Here is a 24585-nt window from a genome sequence, read left to right on the forward strand (position 1 = left end):
CCCCGAAAGCTCTTTTAAGATGGGCGTAAGTCTCCGTGGCCGTTTTCCCAGGGCGGACAGTAAATTTTATCGCGTATAGTTGCTCACGTAATTCCGACATCGCGAAAGTTTAGAGGCGAAAATCTGACTCAACGCAAGCAAACCACCGTCACGAGCGATCTAATACTGATAATTTTATGCATTTTGGTCTGTAAACTCACAATCAGATGCCCCATCACCTGCCTTATCGGTGATGAAGATACCTTCACTTATCGGCAGTCTGGCGGGCTCACAATTGTAAGGAGGGTGGTTTTTGGTTGTTGATAAAGGATGAACTATGAGGGCTACATGACACATATTTATTTATACTATTTCAACTATTGCTTCACATACACATATATATGAACAGGTCTAAGGTTGGAGAGTGGGCTATGAGATGGGGGAGGGGGGGGGGGGTTCGGGTCTGAGCCGAGTTTGGGGGTTCGGGTCTGAGCCGAGTTTGGTGTACGCGTCCGGGGCGTGATTGTAGTGCGGGTCTGTGCCGCGGAGGTTCGGGCCATAGCCCTCGTGCTTACGGGACGAGCCGACGACTGGGACTGGTTGGTCTCCTACGAATCTTGATCAAATACTGGTGCCCGGCCTATGCTCCGGCCACTATTTATAGTCGATCGCCGACTCCCCACCAGGCTGGTTTGCAGCTTTGCGATAGGGAACCGAGCGATCGAACTGCAACTAGCGGCCGAAGTCGGAATTGCGTCGAGCGGGCGCGTCAGCACGCCACGCGCACTGCTGAGTGCGAGTGCCGCGCCGCCACACCTTACGCACCTAACAAAATTGCGAAGCAATTTCAAAAGGCCGAACAACCAGGCAAGATGGAGGGTGAAAAAACGGGCGCTAACTATGGAAGCTGCCACGTGAACATTTGAAAGGGGTGCTAATAATGGGGGGGGGGGGGGCTTCTTATAGCATAATTCTAGCTAACTCATGGGCGCTGAAGAGCGGCCGGCATGAGTAAGAGGCGCTGAGAAAGGTGGCTGCCTCATAAGGAAATTATGAAAAGGTATGTTATGTCTTAAACTAGAGGGGCGCTTAATGGTAGCTGCCTCATAAAAAGTAGGTATATCGTGAACTAGAAGGGCGCTTAATGGTAGCTGCCTCGTAAGAGATGGAAAAAAGTTACGTTACATCTTAAACTAAGGAGGCGCTCTAGTAGCTGCCTCATATGTACTTAAAGAAATAATTTATATATAAAATAAATGAAAAAGGCGCACTGAGAAAGTTGAGGAGCGGTTTTCTTGGCTGTTCGGGGGCTGAGGTCCAGTCGTTTTCAACTGAGGTCAGGAGGGCGTCTAGTTTGCGGTTGATATCGATCTCGATAGAGAGAATGATGCGATGTTCGGCTAGGATGAGTCTAGGGCCTCTTGAGAAAATGCGTTTGTTTGACGGTCTTGAAAGCAGAAGTGCGCCACGCGCTTGTGGCGGAAGGAGATTTGTATGATGGCAGCAGGCAGGTCCAGAGTGTCCGCGGGAGCAGATGAGTGCTGGGGCTCTCAGGTGTCGATTGAGCGAAGAGTCTTGAAGTTTCTGTCTGGGATGCTTCGTGGTGGGATTCAGATTCTGGTTCGGTATATTGCTTTGAGGCGGGAAGCCACATCATTTTCATTGACCAGAGTGTATGCTGTGGCAATGAATGTGTGTCAGGAGAGCCGTCGGTTTGGCGGGAAAAATAGGCAGGAAGGGGGGGGGGGGTGTTGTATGCTTGGGCTTCGGGATATGAAGGAAGGATGAGTGGACTGGAGACTGCTGCGCTGCAGTGAGTGCTTGTGCCGCTGTGGCCGTAAATCTTAGTGAAGAGGCTGGTGATTTTTTGGGGCGTAGTTGCCAACTTTCGTAGTGCTATGTCTTAAGTCTAAGCCGTATATTATATGTCCTTAAGTATTCTTAAATTATGTACATTTTGTAACACAGCATGTGGGCTATGTTCAATACTTAGTGGGCTGGTTCAAGTTCAGTTTGCTCGTCCTCAGATTCTGACGGCGCATCTGTGTCGTAGAGGCTGAATGCAGGATTTCGTCCGGCTCCTTGTGCTCGCTGATTGTTTTGAAATAGCGAAGCAAGTAGAGCTTTCCTCGTGGTTGGGCTCTTGTTGCAGTTGACGGGATTTCAGTAAGTTGTTGCCGTAGTTCATGTGTGATACTGTTCTTCTTTGTCCTTGCTTTCCGGGTCATCCATATTCTTCTTTAGTATTAGCTCAGGATGGCTGTCTGCTTTTATTCCGAAGTGTCGAGTCCGTGATGTAGCTGACTTCTTGTGCCATGTTGTCGTTTTTAAGGTTGAGAAAAAGAGGGGGGAAAAAAAATAGAAAAAAAAGGGGGGCGCTACGTTACCGCTAAGCGGGAGCTGCCCCGTTGCAAAAGCAAAAAAAAAATGTAGCTCAATACGCTGTGACAATAGCGGAGCTGTTTAGTTATCAGTGCTCTTAACGGCTGCGACAATAGCCAGGGGTAACGCCGTGACAATGGCGCGAGCTACTGAGAGCGGATTTGCGCTATGACAAAAGCGCTACGCTCTAAGGAAAAAAAATAATAAAAAAAATTATGTTTCTTAGCTCAGTACGCCGTGACAATGGCGGAGCTGCTGAGGTATCGGTCGCTCTTAACGGCCGTGACAATGGCCAGGGGTAACGCCTTGACAATGGCGCGAGCAGACCGAGAGCGGATATGCGCTATGACAGGAGCGCGACGCTCTAAGAAAAAAAAGAGGGGGCAAAAGCAGAAAAAAAAATTAGCTCGATACGCCGTGACAATGGCGGAGCTGCTGAAGTATCGGCCGCTCTTAACGGCCGTGACAATGGCCAGGGGTAACGCCGTGACAATGGCGCGAGCAGACCGAGAGCGGATATGCGCTATGACAGGAGCGCTACGCTCTAGTTAAAAAAAAGGAGCAATCAACCTTAAAAAAGAACTTTCAATTTTGGCACTGGTGCTGGATCCTTCAAGATGACTTGGTGCTGGGGGGTAGAGCCTGGTAGAGATGTTGTTGTGTGGTCCGGGATCGTTGCGCCTCCACCAATGTAAGGAGGGTGGTTTTTGGTTGTTGATAAAGGATGAACTATGAGGGCTACATGACACATATTTATTTATACTATTTCAATTATTGCTTCACATACACATATATATGAACAGGTCTAAGGTTGGAGAGTGGGCTATGAGATGGGGGAGGGGGGGGGGGGGTTCGGGTCTGAGCCGAGTTTGGGGGTTCGGGTCTGAGCCGAGTTTGGTGTACGCGTCCGGGGCGTGATTGTAGTGCGGGTCTGTGCCGCGGAGGTTCGGGCCATAGCCCTCGTGCTTACGGGACGAGCCGACGACTGGGACTGGTTGGTCTCCTACGAATCTTGATCAAATACTGGTGCCCGGCCTATGCTCCGGCCACTATTTATAGTCGATCGCCGACTCCCCACCAGGCTGGTTTGCAGCTTTGCGATAGGGAACCGAGCGATCGAACTGCAACTAGCGGCCGAAGTCGGAATTGCGTCGAGCGGGCGCGTCAGCACGCCACGCGCACTGCTGAGTGCGAGTGCCGCGCCGCCACACAATCAGTTCCAGCCTTTATTGAACCGCCCTCGTAGCACCCACGCACTATGGTCCCAATTCACTTTTCAGTGATCAAAAATCATAGCGGCTCTCCGTTTGAGTATAAATACATTTAAGATATGTATTCCTCATGATTTTGATGCGCTGAATCCGAATTTGACCTCCGCTTTTCCCTAAAAAATCATTTGCAAAAGTTACCGTCATTTTTTCACATAAATCACAAACTGCCATACAATTGGCTTGTTATACTTGCTTAGATTGGATGAAAACCATGCGTTCATTGCACATACATGTACAGTTCATGCAAAATTAAGGATGTTTTAATTTTTTGACACCCCCCCCCAATTTTTTTTTTTTTTTTTTTTTTTTTTTTTTTAACGATAACTAAACTGAAAAAAATGAAATAGATCTAAAATTCATTTGTATTTTAAAAATGTCGAAATAATGCTTCAGAGAAGACTTTTCTTTATGTCGATTTGCCGGGAAACGCAAATCGGGTACGTAACAATGTTGAAGAGCGGGAGGTGCAATATTGTCACGTTAAGGAAAATTCAATCAACAATGGATAAATATTCGGGGAGTAAGGAATTTTACATCAATAGGTACTTTCTAGGATGGAAAAGAGCATTTTTAAAGATAAAACTGCGGAACGGAAAACTTTCCAAAAAATCTCAAAAAGTAGGGGGAACCAAAGTTTTTTTCGAAACGGTCAACCTCAAAAAGATTCATAGAAGCTACATAATGGCGTCTCTGTAGATGCAAAATTGCTTAGCACGTGTTAAGGCTGCAATTACAGGTGTTTTTCAGGGCAAAAAATTGAGTTTTTCTGGGGCAAACACGTAGTCACGTAAAAAATTCAAATTTGGTCGAAAAAGCAGGCGGAAGCAATTATTTTTGGTTCGGTTACCTTCCTAAGGATCTGTAGAAACGACTTAAAAGTGTCTCTGGAGGTGCCAAATGTCTCAGAATATTTTTCGAGGGGCTTTCCATGGTTGTAATACAGTATTTTGAAGGAAACACGCAGGTACGAAAAAGATTCAAAATTCGTTCAAAAAGCAAGAAGAACCAACAATTTTTGGTTTAAAATCCTTCTTAAGGATTCATAGAGACTACTTAAGCACGTTTTTGGAGGTGTCGCATGCCTCAAAAAAGTTTAAGACGACTACAGATTGATCGATGGCTAAACTTGCTAAATACCGTTATTTTATCCACCGACTTAGAGACCTAATAAATTCGATTTCTCGAGAAAAAGCAAACCAAAGCACGAAATATTTCTACTGTAGCTTCCCAAGGATGTGTAAAAGCTCCCTAAAGGTGTCTCATTAGGTGACCTTTGGTGACTTTTTTTTAAAATGAAAGTACGTGGGAAAAATCGGCATTTTTTCATGAAAAATAGGTACCCAACTTCTACCTTGTATAGAATGTATCAGAATGCCTCGGAGAAAAATTGTAATTAGTGCGTTACAATCCTCTTAGAGTCCTCTACAAAATGGTATAAGCAAGAATTCTGAGATGACCATTTCATGATTCAGGAGAGCCTCCGAACGCTTTGTTAGAAATAGCCATTTCACGGGTCAGAAAATACATATCCGACTATTCGCACAGTTTGTGACACTTTCAAAGTGACTAGAAATTTTTTTGAGGTAAACTACGTGTAGTTTATTACCCGTAGATACTATATTTATCAATTTTGACTCGAAAAAAAAATGTCGTCCAATTTCATAAATATCGATTTTTGAGCGCTCCCGAGCGGATTGGGACCATAGTGCCACGTGCCAATGGAGGTGTTGCACGAGGTAGGAATTTGCGATTTGACTTCTGATCCTTTTGTAAAAGTTCGCGAGAAACACGACACGATGGTGCCACTGGTTTTCTCTGAAATTAACTTTCAAGCTCAAGCTCTCAAGTTGAGGCCAAAATGGAGGGGATATCCCACGCTATCCTGAGAGTCCACCTCTACATCAAGACGAACTCTCCATGCAAAGATAGGGAGCAAATACATCAGCAGTGATGCCGTGTTTTCAGTTGTGGAGTCCCCAAATAAAGTGGCAGCCTTGTCAATGTATTTGCTCCCTATCTTTGCATGGAGAGTTTGTTTTGATGTAGAGGTGGACTCTCAGGATAGCGTGGGATATCCCCGCCATTTTGGCATCAACTTGAGAGCTTTTTTTGAGCTTTAGAGTTGATTTCAGGGAAAACCAGTGCACCATCGTGTTTCTCGCTAACTTTTACATAAGAATCAACAGTCAAATCTCAAATTCCTCACACATGCAACATCTCCATTTGGCAACATCGTATCTCCTCCGTTTAAACCTATGTTGAATAATCGATTCTTGTCGGAGCACCTGGCCCCTCCAAGAGGCGATATATTTCCATAGGTTTAGCATTCTGTAAACTCACTCACTTTTATAACGTGATTTTAAAAAAACCTGGGTCCTTTTTCCAAAATCTGATTACAGCGGGCTCATCTAGGGCCTATTACCTGTCGATTTACGCAAAAATCATGGAAATCGGCCCGGTAGAACGCTCAAACGAACTATGACAAAAAGTATAAATTTACATTGTTTAAATGGGAGAATTCGCAACTTTACCACGTAATATAAAAAAACCTGGGCCTTATTTTGAAAATCTGAAAAGAGTTGGCTTATCTAGAGACAATTGCCCGTCGATAGCCGCAAAAATCATGAAAATCGGCCCGGTAATGGTGGAAAAACAGTGTTGCCAATTTGCTGGACCCGCCAACGAACTGAATGAATCATGCAATATTAGCCTAGCTACATCGGACGTTACCTAACATTTTTCTATTTTTAATTTATTACTTTTTAATGTGAAAGCCGATAGAAAATCTGCCTTGAAAATTTAAATAAAAATTGATAAATGAAATAACTCGGGAAGTTATTTAAATTAATTTTTTACCCTGCAAGGAGATTTCGTAGAAAGTCCCAAGGTGCTATGGTGCCCAACGTAATGAAAGAAGTTTTGGGCAGTTAAATTTTGAAATTAATTTTTAATTAATTAATTAATCAATCAAGTATTTAATTGCTTAATAAATTAATTAATTTAATTTTTAATTTCTAGCTCCTCATGCGAGGAGAGGAGGAGCTTTTATGTTCTCTGCACGAGAACTTGCATTTTGTCTACTGCTTATTTTCAGGTAATGTGTCAATTCGTGAAAAGACTCGGAAATCAAGATATCGATCTCCCTTTTCATTTATTCTTCTTTCAGGCAGCATTATTTTTCCTCTCCCTTCTCCCTCCACCCCCTTCTCCCCCCTTCTCCCTACCACCTCCATTCCCCACTCTCCCTGTTTTTTTCCTGTATTTTCTCTCTTGCAGTTGAAAGGCAGACGGACCCGCGCGAAAGCTCCGGATTTCGTTTTGAGTTCTGCCGTTTCATTTCTGTTTTTCGTGCACACGACTTTTTGCGACAATTTTTCTTTTGAAAATCTGTGTTACTTTTTTTTCAGTCGTTGCCGCCCGCAACACCAACACCGCCCCAGTGCACAGTTCCCTATTGCTCTCTTTGTTTGGAGGCGAAGGTGTTAGGCAAAGATTATATAGCTCATGACGTGAGTCGCCATTTTCTAATGCATTTTGGTTGCCAGATCGCATGGTGATGCCGCCTCTTGACATTGATTTGTGCGGGAAGGTCAGGGGAAATCTCCCTCCCCCCACCCTCTTATCTGGCAACCCTCAGCGTGTTTCTTGTTCTTTCATCTTCCTCCTCTTTACAGCGTATATCTAGAAGCACTGAAAAAAACGGTCGAAAACTTTCTCTCTGTAGATTTTAATGTTTTATCTAAAGGGGAAAAAAATAAAAAACCAAGAAGAAAATCTTTCATCTTCCTCCTCTTTACGGCGTATCTCTTTAAGTACTGAAAAAAAAGGTCCAAAACTTTTTTTCTGTAGATTTTTAGGTTTTTTTTTTTTTTTTTTTTTTTTTTTTTTAAAAAAAAATAAATAAATGAAGAAAAATTCATACGACTTTTTTATTATTATTATTTAAGGAATAGGTAGTTATTTTCCCTGTATAATAATTATCTTGAGTTTAAGAAGTATTTTAACCCGAAGATAATTACATGTGTGATCAATTTTAGACAGTATTCGTAGAAAAAGGAAAAAAATCCTTTTAATTTTATTCTATACATTTTTGTGACTTTAAATTTCTTGCAGTGAAAGACTTAATTCCAAAAAAAATTTATTTCAGTGAAATACATGTATCTTCAGAATCTAACACAGATTTCTATTTATTATCTTTTATGGGTTTGATTTTCTCAAAATTAATGTGGCTTTTGAGTGTATGCGGGGCTAAGCCTAGGGCAAGAACCTTCGCTACTTTCTTCTGTAGGTACCTATTATATGTTTGTATCTAATTTTTTTTTTTTTTTTTATTTAGTCATTTAGTATTAATTATCTTCAATCAAGATAACGTTTTTAACCATTTTTTCAGTGATGGGAGTGCTTCAGTGCCGCGAATCAAAAGTTTGGGCTTTTGAAATCCCTCGTCCGAGAAATTAAAAAAATTGGCGATTTCTGTTACATACCTTAAAAAGAGATGCCTGGGTTTGGCAAACGTCTCTTGGGAGAAAGACGTCTTTAGAATATCTCGTGAGTTTAACACTGACAGGCCAGATTCTATTGGCGCATACAAAAATATCTATAACTTCACTTGGTTTTCTCAATACAACTTTTTATGGTGAGCTTTTGGACACTCTATAATTAGTTGGAAATAATCCTGCTTCCTTTTTAGTGACAAAGAGTGAAAAAATAAGAGCAAAATCCAATTTTGAAAAGAGAAAAAACACTTAAATAGGAGGAGGTAAGCCTAGTCGCACCTTGTCTGAGATGAGATTCGTTCCCAAGAGAATATGCCTTGAGATTGTTGACTTACAATCATGTTGACCTCTCTCTTAGAAGCCAAACTTTCTTTTTAGGCTCCTGAAAGCATTACCGTTTTTCTCGAATTTGAAAAGGAATGAAGGAACAAGGAACATTCTATTCCCCTCCCTCCACACAAGCACGGAATGACTGTAGCCAAAAATTAACTATCGCCTCACCGAAAATCGTTCGGACTGCAAATTTCTAATTTAGAATGTTTTGTTCAGGTGTGTGACGGTACTTGGTGGTAAGTGCTGTGAGAAGTCTTGATTGGTACTTGGATAAATCAGTGAGTCCAAGGAAATGCTAAAAGGCCAAGCAGCGTCCTGATTGTTGAAATAGATAGATGAATTGATACACCAAGGGAAAAGGGAGCGATCTTCTTGGTTGAAACGGGTGGTTATCACAGGTTAAGGGGGGAAATGATGGACTAACTGGATTGCATTTTGCAAATATGAATTAAGTATTCCAGCTCAATGTAGGAACAACGTTTGTGTCATTAGTTTTCCCATGCACCTAAGTTTTTCTATGGATGAGCCAGAAATTGTACTTTTTTATTGCAAAATGCGGTCCAACTCTACGGTTTCTCGTGGGTTGCTCTTTGTTAGTCTATTACTCAGTTCCTTTGTCCATTGGAATTACCCGCTTCCACCAATAGGATCGCTGCATTTTCTCTTCCTTGTCTATTCCTCTGTCTGTCGATATCGAGAATGACTCATCCAGACTGTGATTTTTCTCAGTGTGACGAGTGATGGAGTTAGAGCTGCGGACTGATTGTTGAAATTGATAGACAAAGCAATAGACAAAGCAATAGACAAAGAAGACATAAGGAATGAGGAGCGCTCATATTGGTTGAAATGGGTAGATCTTACAGACGAAGTGGGTAAATGATGGATTAACTGTCGGGTCTCCCATGGGTTGCCGTTAGTTAGTCTATTACCTACCTCCTTTGTCCATTGCAACCACCCGTGCCCACCAATTTGATCCCTCCACCCCTTTTGTCCTATTTGTCTATAGCTTTGTCTATCAATTTCAACAATCTGCCCGCTGATGCGGAGTATCTAATTAATCTCCCGCGGACTCAATCATTGATTTCTCCTTTTACCGTGCATGTTTGAAACTTCTCTTGATTGGCTGTTGGATTTTGATGCATCACGATCCGCGAACTTGCGCGGGACCCAAAAGCTCCCTCCCCGAAACGGCGGAACGGGTGGGACCCGAACGGAAAGCTTTGCTTGAATTAACCCCCTCTGACGATGGCTCCGTCTCCTAACTTTGATCGTGGTTGTGATGCAGGCGGATTGTGTGATGCGGTCACGGTCTCGTTGTGTAGTATCTAAATCAGTTAACTCTTTCTTGAATGTAATTATTCGTTTTAAGGCCGTATCCTTGGTCCTTCGTCGAACAGCTCTTTTCCGCACACGGAAAAAATTAAATCGCTGATTTAACAATTAAATTGCTAAAAAAAATATATTTCAACATATTTAATATTTATATTTATTTATCAACAATATTTCAACATAGATTTCACAACATAAAAAATGCTTCTTTAACCTCTAGTGTAAGCTAATCTATCTGAGGGGGTGGTTGAAGTAGCATTTTTTTTTATTGTAAAATCCACGTTGAAATATTGCAGTCACTTTTTTTTAGCAATTAAACTGTTAAATCAGAAATTTGATTTTTTCCGTGCAGGAGGCTCCATCCTGCTTTAACGTCCTTTTAAACAGATCTTCAATATAGCACCGTAGGAAAGACAAATCTCTCTTTCAATTCAACTGATAATGAGTGACTTCAATAAAAGATTCTCACCAGAGATGACAAGGATTTGCCACTGCGAACAATAAAAAAATCCGGAAAGGAAGATTCCATGAGTTTAACGAGTTCCAAGTAGGTTCGAATCTATCGTAAAATTTTCAAAACCAGCAAACATTTTTCCTCTGTATTTTTCAGGGTTGCCGCAGTCGGGGAATATATTGAAATATCAGGGAATTCTAAAAAGTCAGGAAAACCGGGAAACTACGTGGAAAATTACGAAAATGTTAGGGAAAAATTGTTGGGTCATCTTCATTTGCTGTCCAGAATGAGTTTAACGTTTCGTACAACACATTTTGCCGGAAAACTATTTCTGACAAGTATGTCCTATTAACCATCTGGCATATCTTCAATCGTCAGGGAATTTCACCAAAATGTGTCAAGGAAATTTCAGGGAATTTCATTTTCTAAATTCTGTGACAACCCCGATTTTTAATTTTTTTCTCGAGGCAAATGACGATATTTTCTCGCAAGGATCTGCATACTTCCAAAGATATTCCGTTGAATTTTAATCAAGATTTGTCAAAACTATACTTTTTTTTGGTGCCATATTAAAGATCTCATTAAACCTCCTTACATGGACGTAATTCTATCAAACGGAACTATGTGCATTAAGACGTGTGCCCTGTTATGCACATATTCTTAAGGGTTTCAGGGCTCATGTCTTAATGCACATAGTTCCGTTTGATAGAAATATGTCCAAATCACCATGAAGCCTCCCGGGCAATGGGGTGTTGCGAAAAAACCATGAATATGGTCCTTAATCTTTGATTGACGCTCTAATCTGAAGCTTGCACTTTTTCACGGTTCTTCGATTCAGGTAGCTTACATGTTTTTGAGTTTGAATTTTAGTGTCGCGGTCGTTGGATCTCACCCATCCGAACGTCCGCTTCTCCTCAAGTGTAATTGCTTTTTCAGCGAAATCATTTTTCCTAGAATTTTCCTTCCGTAGAAAATCTTCACTTTCTAGATTAGAAATTCCTCACATTTCCTTGCCTTTGTGAGGTACCGTTTTACTATGTAAGAAAATACTTTTTTCCCGTTTGGTCCTTGAAAATAGATGTATTTATGAAACCAGGGATCTGGTTGAATTATGCACCGTATTCTTGCTCAGATTTTAATTTTCAGTGAAATTCGTCAATTTTTATTGATACCAGGTGCCCTCTCATCCAACCTTTCAATTGGAAGGTTTGATTTTGCACCTGATTCTCTCTTGCAGTGCATGACTCCGTTTTTCACAAGAAGGTCTCGTTTTCTCATTATTGGAGCGAAATGAGAATGCAGTGGCGTGGTGTGCTTTGAAATATATCGATTGATTTGCCATTTAAACCTATGGAAAAGGATCGATAATCAGGGTGTTCACAACGAATACCTTAATAATTGATTCTTCTCCATCTCTACAATCTGAGAAACATCGATAATCGATCATTCACACCTCATCACCGAATCCATTTTTTTAAAATACCTCGTATCATTGCCAAAACAATGTCGCATCCGCTCATCTTACCAAAAATTAAAAATGTCACTCCTTGCTTGAAAGTAAATAGAGCAGAATTCCTCTTGAGATTGAGTTGAGAAACGCACAACTTGGAGCCAGAGTTAAACACTTGTATACCTAGGTAAAACACCGTACATGGTGGTACTCATCAAAGGGATGTGTTTTTGCTAAAAGCAGTAGCGATTTTTTAGAGTCTGCAACATTGCTTTTCCTCCATTTAAATACTTACAAAACAATCGATCTTGACAAAGCAGATTGCCTCACCTGAAATCCATATTTTTATATTTTTAATGGATATAAATAGAGGATAAAAGCGTTGCCAACTTGCGAAATTGCCACTGGCTAAGAGGAACCATGCTCAAACGATTGAAGTGAAAGGACTCATGAACCACTTTAAGCTTGTTTCTAAGTACAGTGCCTTTCGATTTAAATCATTTGTCCCTGGTTGGTTTCAATTGAATTTTTTTTCAGGGTGTCAAGCCTTAAGATTTTCCCGATTCCATCAAGATTTTAATCCCAATTTCATCAGGATTTGAGGAAAAATCGGTCGTATAAAATCAGGATTTGAGAAAAGTCCGCCGTCCGATCGGATTTCTTCGATTCGCGCTTGTTTTTAATTCCTCGAACATTTTCTGGAGGCGTTTTCGTATACGCTTATGTAGAAACTTTAATTTTTCTCTGCAAAAAATCAGGATTTGATCAGATTTAGAAAAATTATGAAATCAGGATTTAGCAGTCAAAAATCCGGAAAAATCAGGATTTCCCAAAATGATAAAAAGAGGGGAAAAAACAATAAAACTAGACACCCTGTTTATCCATAGTTCCTTTTCCATTGAATTAATTGATCAATGGTTCCTTTTAGCATGAATACGGCCAAGTGTAAATCATCAATGATCCCCAAAGCGTCTCCGTCTTCTCAGACTGAGTAAATTCAACTGAAAAGAAGCTAGTTATTGGATGCACTCGGAATGCACCTATCTCGGAACGAACGAACGAATATCTACATGAGGATGCGTGGTTTTGATTGGAATTCGGAAACGGCTCTTCTTTCTTGAGAATAGTTCATTTCATCATTCCATTTACATCGAAATCGGACGTCAACCTGCCTAGGCCGTTCACTCAGCATCCTTATCAAGAATCGTGAGATGGCACATGAGTGCCGGAGAGCTCCAATCGTAATAAGGTCGTATGAGCATCGAAGCTTGCCAAATTTTCCTCGATGAAACCTTCATTTTCAATTAAAATTACGCAGGGTGTCTACAAGTCTGAAAAGTCCGGAAATAGTACTAATTTTTCAACGGCGGTCCGGAAGCAATGATAAAGTGCGGAAAATCAGTAAGAAGGTCCGACATTTTTTTCATTTTGGTCCCAATTTGAGCGAGAAATTCAAATTTTTGAGATTTTTCGAATCTCGTCAATTGGAGGCACTGAAAAAGTACTGCACAAGTACTAATTTTTGGGCAAAGTAGGGAAGAAAATCCTTACAAATCTGCAGAAAAATATGCACAAAATTTCTTTCCGTAGTCAGTAATTTGTCCGAAAAATCCGGCAACATTCGGAAGTGCTTACGGCGTTTTTCCTCAGTCCACCCAGATCCGTTTCTCTATAACAGGAAACGCTGATGAACCTCCACTGAGTGTCTCCCAATTACACTAGATTCTGCAATGAGGAACTCTCATGCGTAACTCACCAATAAAAGCACCTATCTGCATGAGGAAACGAAGAGCAAGTACGTTTTTTCTAAAAGTGAGTCAGAAATAGTAGTTTCTCAGAGCAAAATTGTAGTCCAGTTGGCAACAACGGGCTTCGTCCATTTAAACGCATGTAAATCATCGATTTGTATCGAAGTAGGCTGCTTCCACTTAGCGATAATGCTCTCAAATGGAGGAAAAACAGTGATGCCAACTTGTGAGAAATGCCTCTTCACTCAAATGTTGCCTAATTTCTTCCGTTAAAATCATAATTTTCTGGACAACTTGTCAGTTTGTCCCGTTGGATTTCTGAGCTTTCATCCGGATTTGTTGGGACATAACTGTGAAATAAAGAAGTAATTTATTTAGAAAACGTTCAACAAACCAGGCATACCTGAATTATATTAAATCACACATATACTCTGCATATATTTAAATGTGTAGCCGTGTAGGACTCAGCTAACAAGTGAGATCAAGACTTCGGAACGGAAATGCACAGAGTGATCCAAAAACCCGACACCATTATTTTGAGGCATCACCCTTGTGACTCTAGTACAAATTGAGATAAAGACTTGGAATGTTTTGAGGTCAAAAGAACCGACTTTTGGGAACCCCCATTTCAGAGGGATCGCCCTTGAAAGAGGCAAGAATTCTAGGGGCCCTAGTGGTGGTGCGGGACTTCTGAATCACCCTGTGTGCGATGAACAGATCGGGTTTAACGGAAACGCATCAACTCGCATTTTGGGAAAAAAAGGAGCAAGGTGTGGTTTTATCTTCAAATAGTCGTAAATATTCTCCTGTCAAAAAATTTATATGTGCCCCAGATAAAATATTTTGAACTTGACGAAAGTCGTTATAAACTTCGTCATTTACATTGAGTCACAAGGAGGATTACAGGGTTCAAACTTGATGAAGCTGGTGCGTTTCTGTTGAACCCCCAGGGCTACCCTTAGAGATACAAATTTGGGGTTTATGCCTTTCGCAGAAATCCCCCAAAATTCTCGGAGGAGGGCGCAGAATGAGGATCTCTTTTAAAGTAGGAATATCTTGAAAGTTTCAGTTCACTACTTGAATCAGGAAGAGAGTTATAGGGGTGGTGTGGAAGTGTTAGTCTAATCGATCACCTTTCATAGCTTATAAAATATAGACTATCTACACTGCCGTGCTATGGAAGAACACCGTAAGAACATTCGAGAGTTGCCAGATTTCCTTCGATGAAATGTTTATGTTTGAGGAAAGTTACGCATATTTTTCCTTGAAATTTTCTGATAATTGAGATTAAATTGCGGACAATATTGTCTGAAATTTGTTTTAAGAAGTAGCCATAAGTTTACCAGGAAATTAGTGTTTTATCAAATGCAATTTGGCATCGTCTAAAGGTTCATACGGCGTTTTTCCATAGCAAGGCAGTACAGTATTTAAACTAAGTATATTTGAAACAAGGAGAATTCCCATGGCCCGAGCGAGAGACCGCGACTGACAATGAGAGGAGTCGACCGAACGTTGCCAATTTGCTTAAAAATCGAAATTAAGCGCAGGAATCAGCTTTGAGCTCCATTGTATGGAGTATACTTGCCTACTCTCTCCACCCTTGTTCACTCCTTCTATCGGTTTTATTCGTTCCCCACCCCCTGATTTAAACTTATTTATCCTATTCTTTTTTATTATTATTATTTTACTTTCTCCTTTAACACCCTTTTTATTTTGCAAGAATCTATTTTTTGTATGTTTTTTGTATAATTTGTTTCTTTTTTCGTCATTTTATTTCCCATACTTAGTTTGTATTTGTGTAAGTACCTATTTTTTAATTATTTTTTACCTTTTTTTTATTTTTTCATCTTCTTTTAAAGTATTTCTTTATGATATCTCTCATTTTTCTCAGTTTTCGCTCCTTTTTTAAAAACCTTTTTTTATTTTGAAAGATGTCTATCCCTTGATTTTTGTTCGCTTTCGTAAACTTTTTTTTTTTTTTTTTTTTAAATTAAATATCTATACAAATTCGATTGTATGTGTTGCAGGAAACTCCGACACAAAACGGCACAGAATCCCCGGCGAAAACAGCTGAGCCCGAAACGCCTGTCAAGGCCGAGGAGGCCACCCCCGAGACAGTGACGACCCCGGAGAAAGCCGAGGAAGTGACGTCACCGGTGACCTCGCCGGACGAGAAGACGGCCGACGAAGGCGAGAAAACGTCGGAGAAGCCGGAGAAGAAAGAGAAGAAAAAGAACAAGATCATCAAAACCCTGAGGTCGCTCAGCTTCTCGCGAAAGGCCAAGCCAGACAAAACCCCCGTCACCTCGCCCACGTCCAAGGAAGAATCGGAGAAAACCGAAGAAAACGTGAGTACCCGACTTTTTACATGTTTCCCCTTCGATTCTCGAGGTAGGCCAGAAGACATCCTCTGGGCAACAACTCTTATCTATGAGAGTAGGTAAAATTTAAAAATTAAAAAAATTTACGATTTTTAAAAACTTTTAAAACAATTTTTAAAACACGCACTTGCATAAACTATTTCAATTTTCGGAGCGGACGCGTTTCGGAGGTGTCCCTGACCTCCATCCTCGGCGAGACCCCGACATCCGAAACGCGTCCGCTCCGAAAATTGAAATAAGAGGTCTGTTAGATTAGAAACCGGATTTTGGTCATAACTAGCCCACAATGCGTCCAAATTACGTTTTCTTGAGCTTTTCTGATAGCTGAAAATATATTTAAGAACGCTACGTTCACAAATTTGAAATTCCTAATTAGCTTCGTTGGTATGTGGCTTGAAGTAAGGCAACCTCAAGGGTGTTTTGCGATTTGTATGTTTGACTGAACTTGTCTCTCTTTTTTCGGTCTTGCACTACATTTTTCAACCCACAAGGACGATTGGAGTTTCGTCTCCATATCGTAGCCGTACACTAAAGTACTGTCACCGAAAATTATCCTATCCAAAAATATAGGATCATTGTTAGAACGTTCAAGCAGCTAAATGGAAATTGACATTTGGTTGGATTTTCGTTCAACGGACAACAATCAAGGGGCAAGTGTACCTGAAACTCGATGCGTGTCTACATATTCTATCAAAATTGCATGTACAGAGCCTTCAGAAATATTACTCTGTTCAACAAGCTCGAAACGACCATTTTCGAGCACTTTTGCCCGCACTTCTTCCACGTGACAATAATGTCAGTTGCTGCTGAGGGTCGATTCCCATGCTCCTCATCTTTGACGAACTTCTGACCAGTTTTGAATCGTTTAACCCGTTCAAAACAGTGGGAACATCTCATACAATGATCATGGTAAACTTTACTTAGCATATACCAAAAGTTTCGGTACAAGGTATACCGAGTTTAAAACAAAATTTTATGTTGAATCTTTGCTCTATCAGTGATCGCATGATGAAAATCGCAAAACGCACCCGACTTACTCGTATTCAAGATGACACAGAATAAACACTGATCAAAATAAACAAAATCTGTGAACGTAGCGTTCTTAAGTATATTTTCAGCTATCAGGAAAGCTCAAGAAAACCTAATTCGGACGCATTGTGGGCTAGTTATGACCAAAATCCGGTTTCTAATCTAACAGACCTCGTAGTTCATGCAAGTGAGTGTTTTAAAAATTGTTTTCAAAGTTTTTAAATTTCGTAAATTTTTTTAATTTTCAAATTTTACATACTCTTATACTCTTATAACTTGTGTTGTGATTTAAACTGCTGTAACGTTCTCATCAACTGTTATCTACCCGACTTTTCCCATATTCCTCCTTCGATCCTCGAGATAGGCTAGAAAACATCCTCTGGGCTACGACTGTTCTCTATTTCAAGGATCCATGCCCTCTGTTGCCTTCAATATTACCTCGCAGTAATTGCAATACTGTCGTGCTAAGGAAAAACACCATATGAGCCTGCAAGCGTTACCAAATTTCCTTCGGAGAACGATGGATCTCCAGGAAACTTTGTTTTTATTTCTCCTTCAAGCCAAAATATTCAGATTTTTCTTCAAAAATACATATTTTCTGAGAGGAAATCGAGCAACATCTGAATGCCCACACGGCGCTTTTCCATAGCACGGCTGAATAGAGTCAGGCAAAGTGGACCGCGTTTAGCAGAAAGGCACCAAGCCACATCAGTTATTGCCAAATTTAATTGGGTAATTTCATTTTTTTTTCAAGATAACGTTTTTGCGGATTACTTGGAAGACTATATGGAATTTGCTCCGTGCTATGCAGGAAATTCACCGTTTGCAAACAAAATACAAACAATTGTTTTCATGTGAAAAAATAAGTTGCCCATTTAAATTTTGCAATTGCTGTTGTGGATTGGTTCCTATCTGCTTATCACGGTCCAAGAGTCCCTGAAGGAGGGAATCAAATGGACCACATTCTGCAATTGGGAACTACAATGTCTGGCCCACCCTAAAAAACACGCATGTGCATAGGTAAACTAGTGGCACACACGACGTTCCAAACTAATTGTGAGCCAGGAATTGTAATTCCTAATTGTAAAATGTTGTTCAAAGCCGTCAAGGCGTATTTTGCCTAATTTAATCACTCATTCATGATTTTGACCCTGTTCCTTTTTTGCGTCCTCGTGATTTAAAATAAATGGCTAAGAAAAATGGATCGGGACGTGCGAAAACCGCCTATGTCCATTTTACGGGTCTTCAGTTTTTTTGAGTCGATAATACTTTTTGGAGTTGGATGCAACCACGAAAATGACGTTTAAACTCGTCTTCGGGTTTCCTTAATCCCAAAACAAGTCCTTTCATCACTTTTATGGTTGTATCAACTCTTTAAAAGTATTATCAACTCAAGAAAACTGAAGACTGGAAAAATGGACATTAGCGGGTTTTGCTCTTCCCGATTCAAATGGTAATTCCCTCCTGAACTTTTGTGGGGAAACCGTGATTCGACAGCGTAAACGTAGAGAAGACCGCGGGAGAGAATAGGTCGGAGTTACAATTCTCCAGGGGATCTTTGACCATTTGCCTCATCGAATCGAAAACGTAAAGTAAACAACTGCGGAGACAAGTAAATACGTCTGTTACGGTTTATTTTGAGAGTAGGGTTGTTGGTCGGTTTCTCTGAAATTGATATGACGCAGCGGTACGTTTCCTGAAATGAAACGCCGATAAAATCACAGACGAGAACGACCCCGAACATCCTGCCCCTTAATCAGGGACTGCCTGAAATCCGGAGCACCGTGGTTGTCAAGTTAGGAGAATTCACAGTGGAAAAAAAATTAAATCAGCCGCCCGTTATTGGGCTTCTCTGCCGTGCTAAGAAAGAACGACGTAGGAACATTCGAAAGTTGCCAAATTTCCTTCGATAAAATGTTAATTTTTGACGAAAGTTATGAATTTTTTTTCTTTGAAATTTTCAGGAACTTAAGGTGACATTGCGTACAAAATTATCTGAAAAATTGGAAGAAAATTATTCATAAGTTTACCAGTCAATTCGTGTTTTTTAAATGGAAATTTGGCAACGCCTGAAGGTTCATATGGCGTTTTTCCTTAGCACGGCAGCTCTGGCAACGAAGAAAACTTGACGTTCGAGTAGTGAATACAGCGTAGCTTTGTCGAGGGCATCAACTAGTTATCATAACTCTTTCTCTCTCTCTCTCTCTCTCTCCCCCCCCCCCTCTCTCTCCCCCTCTCTCAGGAGCTTTCGGATTTATGACCATTCACGCACTCAGAAAAAAAAAGCCACTTTTAAAATTACCAAATTAGTAGTGTTTAGTATGAGTCCCAATAAATAGGCCTAACCAAAATAGTGGTATTTACTAACCCTGAGATTTTTAAAAGAAAATACAAGTACACAAAAATAATTGGCTCCGGTATAATTTCGTTATGATAGTGGCAAGTTGGAAGAAAAATTTGAGAATTTTTTATGATTTTTCGCCGTGGAGTAATAATTTTTGTGGAACGTCATTTAATCACTTTTTTTCATTCAAAGTAGGTTCAATTTATTTTCATTCCATTAACATTCCACCAGAAATGAAATAAAAATTGCATTCTCGACAAGCTAATTTTTTTTTTTACTGAAAAATGGATTTCGCTCCATAAAATTTTTACACGTGAAAAACAGAGTTGCCACAGACAGGGAAAATGACGAAAATGTCTGGGAAAAATCGTCCAGTCACCTTTATTTGCTTTCTCGAGTGAGTTTGATGTTTCGAACAGCAAATTTTACCTGCACTGAAACTATGTCGAAGTATTTCTGTTAAACATCTGGCATTTGTTCAATTGTCAAGGAATTACACCATAATGTGTCAGGAAAAGCAGGGAATCTAATTTTCCAAATTTAGTGGCAACCCTGGAAAGAGACTCCTCTTCAATTAAAACCGTTTGTTTTGGACGAATCCATTTTTTTTCCTATTACTAATATATTTTGAAAAATGTTAGTTGAAAAACTTGTTTTTTAACCATTTTTCTGTCTTCCTCGTAAATATCTGAGCGGGTTAAGAGCGATGTCGGCGGCCCACCCTCAACTCCCTCGTCCCGTGGCGTCTCGCCGAAGGCCGTAACTCGACGTTCAAGTGAGCCCTGGGTAGCATGGCGTTGTGCCGTCGATAGGGTTCGCCCGAAAGCGGAACTCGCAGTGCCCTTTCTCACCGAGTGGAGCACCCGCCTCTATTTTTACGCCACCCTCAAGACGTGTCCCCGGGGGGCCGCGCTACAGCGGGTGCCAGACAGGACCCCTCCCACCCGCCAGTCACGTTTTCGCGTCCTATTCTCGGTGCTGTTATTGCGTCATCCGTGCGGAGATATTCGCATGGGCCGAAGGGTCCTACAACCAGGGTTGCCGCAGGAGGCGAGGACATGAGGACATTCACAAAAAATTTCAAGAAGGTCTGTTTGTTAGTTTTCCCTTTAAAAAATATAATGTGATCGGAGACTCACAAAGTTACCCACATGAGCTACGCATTTTTTAACTACTGCCGTGCCAAGGAAAAACGCCATTTTAACTACTGCCGTGCCAAGGAAGAACGCCATTTTAACTACTGCCGTGCCAAGGAAAAACGCCATTTTAACCTTCAGGAATTGCCAAATTTAGTCTGATGAAACACGAAAATCTTGGTGGAATCACAAATATTACTCTTCTAATTTTTCAGATAATTGATGCCGCTTTTTCACCGAAAGTTCCTGAATATATCCAAGAACAATATTCGTAACTTTCTTAAAAATGAACATTTTAGAGAAGGAAATTTGTCAACTTCGCATGTTAATACGGCGTTCTTCCCTAGCGCGGCAGTATAGTCATCGAAATGTTGGAAAAAAAATAAGGCAGGTATAGTAGTTGTTCATTGCAAAATGTCGACTCTGTGAACCATCGAATTTTCGCTTGGACCCTAGCCACATGGTAAAGGAGGGGAAAGGTCTCTCGACAGTTGGTCGGTGAAAAATTCCCGAAAATCAGCCGACTCAGTTCTGACCGGACCCAGATCGATTTTCAGCAACGGCTGCAAGTGCGCTTACTGCGGGAAACTGAATATCCTGGGACAGCAACCACTCCCCCCCCCCCCCCCTCCGGTGGCCCACCTTCTGGGCAGACTAAACACACTAAACCACGCGAACCAATCGGAAATTGCACGTGTGGCCAGTTGGCCGTCACACAAGAACATCGTTTCGAATTGCTGTATGTAATGGGACAAATGTTCGGAGTAGGTGGGGGGGGGGGGGTAAATATTGATCGTCGCACAGTGACAGGGTACCTACAGGTCTGGGAAACGGGGAATTTTGAGGGATTCCATGAAAAATCATGATGATGAAACATATATTTTAATGCTTAAATTCGCTAGTAGACGCCGTTAAGCAGAAACAACCAAGCCACATCAGCTGTAGCGACATTTATTTGGACAGAAACAATGTTTACCCAAAAACGATTCCGTAGTATCAGGCGAATTCCTCGAAATTTCAAAAAAAAATCCTTTGGAACGTTCTGCCCGGGACTGTGTCATTTTTGCGCACTTGGGGCTTTCTCTTAAGTCTCGTTCGTATTCGATCAATATGAATTCTGCTGTTTTAGATATTTTAGTGATTTCATCTGAAAGAAATGAGACGAATTTTGAAGGAAACTCGCTTTTGAGAATTTAGTACTTAAGTATACTGCTCTCTTGGCCATGACGGGAGAGTTGCCAAGTTTGGAGAATGGCGGTGGTGCGGGTGGCGGAGTGTGGGAGCGGTGAGGCGCTAAGTGGAGCGGGGGAGACGAATTGAGAGAGCAGACACGCTAATGACACCCGCTCGGAGCAATTAATTAGTTAATTGCCGCCAAGATGGAAGACGGCTCGGCCACCGATATCTTGACGTTTCTGTTTCTATTCCTCGACGCCCAATTCCGTCAATTCCGTCCAGTTTTCCACACCCATATTTCCGCTCCACATTTCAATTGAGTCCCACTTTCGACCCTTCGTCTCTCGTCGTCCTTGTCGCGCGTCGGGCGCCGAGTCCACGCCTCTGTCCAGAGAGGGGCTCTGCAATTCACCCGGCTCATTATTGAAAGTGATAGACAAAGCTGTAGACAAAGAATACATAACGAGTGTAGAGTGATCCAATTTATTTAAATAGGTGGTTTCTATACTGAAAAACGCCATATGAACCTTCATCCAGGGTGTCTACAAGTCCGGAAATAGCACTGATTTTTTAAGGGCGGTCCGGAGGTACTGAAAAAGTGCGGAAATTCCGCAAAAAGGTCCGGAATTTTGTTCATTTTTTTTTGGCATTTTTGTCGCAAATTGAACGAGAAATTCAAATTCTTGAAATTTTTCGAATTTCGTCAAATGGTGGTACTGAAAAAGTCCTGAATTTTCCGGCTGAGGAGGCAGTGAATTTCTTGGGAATGTACCGAAAAAGCACTGATTTGGCCAGCCTGTTTTAGTAGATACCCTGAATTCAACACTCAGGCAGTAGTTTTCTAAAAAAATTCAACTCTCGCGCGGTAATGTTCTCAAAATTTAACGATTCAAAATAGGTGTATCACGTGTTTCCTCATCCAACTTTTCTACTCAGCGTCAAAGTCGCGGAGTCAGCAGAAGAGACCTCGTTTTCATTGTTGTGAATAAGCGAGCACGATTTGCCGCTTCGTAATTGTGACCGGATCTGTGCAAAGGGACCTCATCTTCCGGAAGAGAATTTCCGGAACTTCGAACTTGGTGCAGAAAGCGATCGCGGGAAGCGCCTACAAAACTGCAGAAATACTTCAAGCATCGCGCCTCAGGAGTCCCGCTCTCTATCATTTATGACCACTACTCGTTTCAACCCATAGGATCGCTCCTTCTCTATTTGTCGTTTTCGTCTACAGCTTTGTCCATCAATTTTAATTATCCCGCAGTTCGTTTTTAATGAAATAGGCCCTGCGTTCCGCTTCTCACAAAGAGGAGTCAATCAACAACAGCCGCACAATAGTATAAGGCCCCTTCTCCCGTGGACAGTTGCAACGAATGAAAGAAAGAGTTTATCCGTTCTAATCTGCCGCCGAGAAGTCAGTCACCAGATCGTCCCTTGACATTCTCATTCCGTCGGAGTGCAAATGTGTGAATAATCACTAAGCCCCCCCCCCCCCCTTCCTTTCCCCCGGCCCTGGAGTTCTGTGGCATGCTAAGCCCCCGCAAGAATCCGGCGTGGTATTCGCTGCGTTGCTCAAAGCTCAGGTCGTCGTGTCATATTTTCCTCCTGTCGAAAGCATTTCAACCGTTGCGATTTGATAAAACAGAGTTGTGAGGATCGTGGAAAACTAGGGAAAGTTAAAGAATTTCTACTCGTATTCATTTTTTTCCTTCTCTCTCTCTCCCCCCCCCCCCCCTCTCAAGTCAATGTGTTGATGTATAAATCGTTTGATTATGAAACCTAGCTGAACCCTTGTTTTTTTAATATAAATCAGACACTCGGCATTCTAGAGCTCAAGACGCTTCGGAACGTACTTCGATTTTTATCCATCATTGAAAGCACTGGATCAGGGTGTCTACCATCAGGATTTTCCCGATTCTATTAGGATTTGAGGTCGTTCAGGATTTAATCCCGATTTTATCAGGTTGTGAGAAAAGTCGGCCGTCCGGTCGGATTTTTTTATCGAGCTATTTTTGAGAAGTTACATCTCATCAATTTTTCTCCGCTTAAAATCAGGAATTGGAAAAATGGAAATCAGGATTTAGCAGTCAAAAATCGGGGCATTATCAGGATTTCCGAGAAAAAAAAAAAAAAAAAAACTAGACACCCCGTGAATTTTTTTCTCTTTTTCCCCCGGAAGTACTTGAAGATTCTTGAAATTTCAAACTTCATCTTGCTTTTTAAAAGCCACGATGACTTATTCATGGTAGGAAAGTTCGGAAAATCAATCATTCAATTGAAGCTTTCATCAAGTCATCAACTTGCTCATTGAGGTGGCAACAATGGGGCGGTCAGGGTTGCCACAGTCAGGGAAAACCGGGAAATATCAAGGAATTTTATAAAGTTAGGGAAAACCTGGATATGTCAGGAAAAATGACAAAAATGTCCGGGAAAAGCGTTAAGTTACCTGTTTTTCCTTTCTTGAATAGTTTTGACGCTTCGAACATCAAACTTTGCCCGAAAATTATTTCTTAATATGTCCTTCCGAAGTTCCGACCATCTGAGATTTGTTCAATTGTCAGGGAATTTCACCAAAATGTGTCAGGGAAATAAGGGAAATTTCAGGAATTTCATTCTTTACATTGTGTGGGAACCCTGGACGGGAGGCAATGAGAGAGAATTTGAAAGATCCCTCGAGCTCAGCTCATTTGATCGGACGACGCAGGCGAAGAGCTTGCGCTGATAAGGAAAGCTTTTTGCGCGCTTTTTCCAGCGTCACCGCGTCCCGCTATCGCTTCACGCATTGTTTTCGAGAGGTGTGCGCTCTCACGTAGGCCTAGGCACGCCGACTCGGATTCCTCTGGTGCTGCTCTATCGCATTTTCCATTCGGGTACGTTCCATTGCTCATTTCTAAGAATCTGCCCACGGGGAACTGTTGGTTTAAGTCCAGACGACTCTGGTTAAATTAAGTCAAAAATTGGGTCAGTACACTAAAAAAAACTCCGGCCGTGGATGCCGTGCTTACGGGCTATATGTAGACATGCTGTCCGAGCCCAGAAACCGAAAGTTCGGGGCGTAGCACACGGAGGAATTGAAGCTACGG

General features: G+C 41.4%; 1 protein-coding gene across 10 annotated transcripts in view; it reads left to right on the top strand.

The window, feature by feature from the left end:
* LOC109036850 (uncharacterized) overlaps positions 1–24585 on the top strand; it is a 217477-nt gene that overhangs the window by 83737 nt on the left and 109155 nt on the right. For 9 of the 10 annotated variants that reach the window (XM_019051251.2, XM_019051252.2, XM_019051253.2 and 6 more), the window contains exons 3-4: positions 7040–7141; positions 15470–15790. In XM_019051251.2, the coding sequence (XP_018906796.2) occupies positions 7040–7141; positions 15470–15790 (423 nt within the window). The remainder of the gene's footprint in view (positions 1–7039; positions 7142–15469; positions 15791–24585) is intronic. The other variant, XM_019051249.2, reaches the window with a different exon arrangement.

The sequence above is a fragment of the Bemisia tabaci genome, chromosome 9 (assembly GCF_918797505.1).
Source record: "Bemisia tabaci chromosome 9, PGI_BMITA_v3".
Taxonomy (NCBI): Eukaryota; Metazoa; Arthropoda; class Insecta; order Hemiptera; family Aleyrodidae; genus Bemisia; species Bemisia tabaci.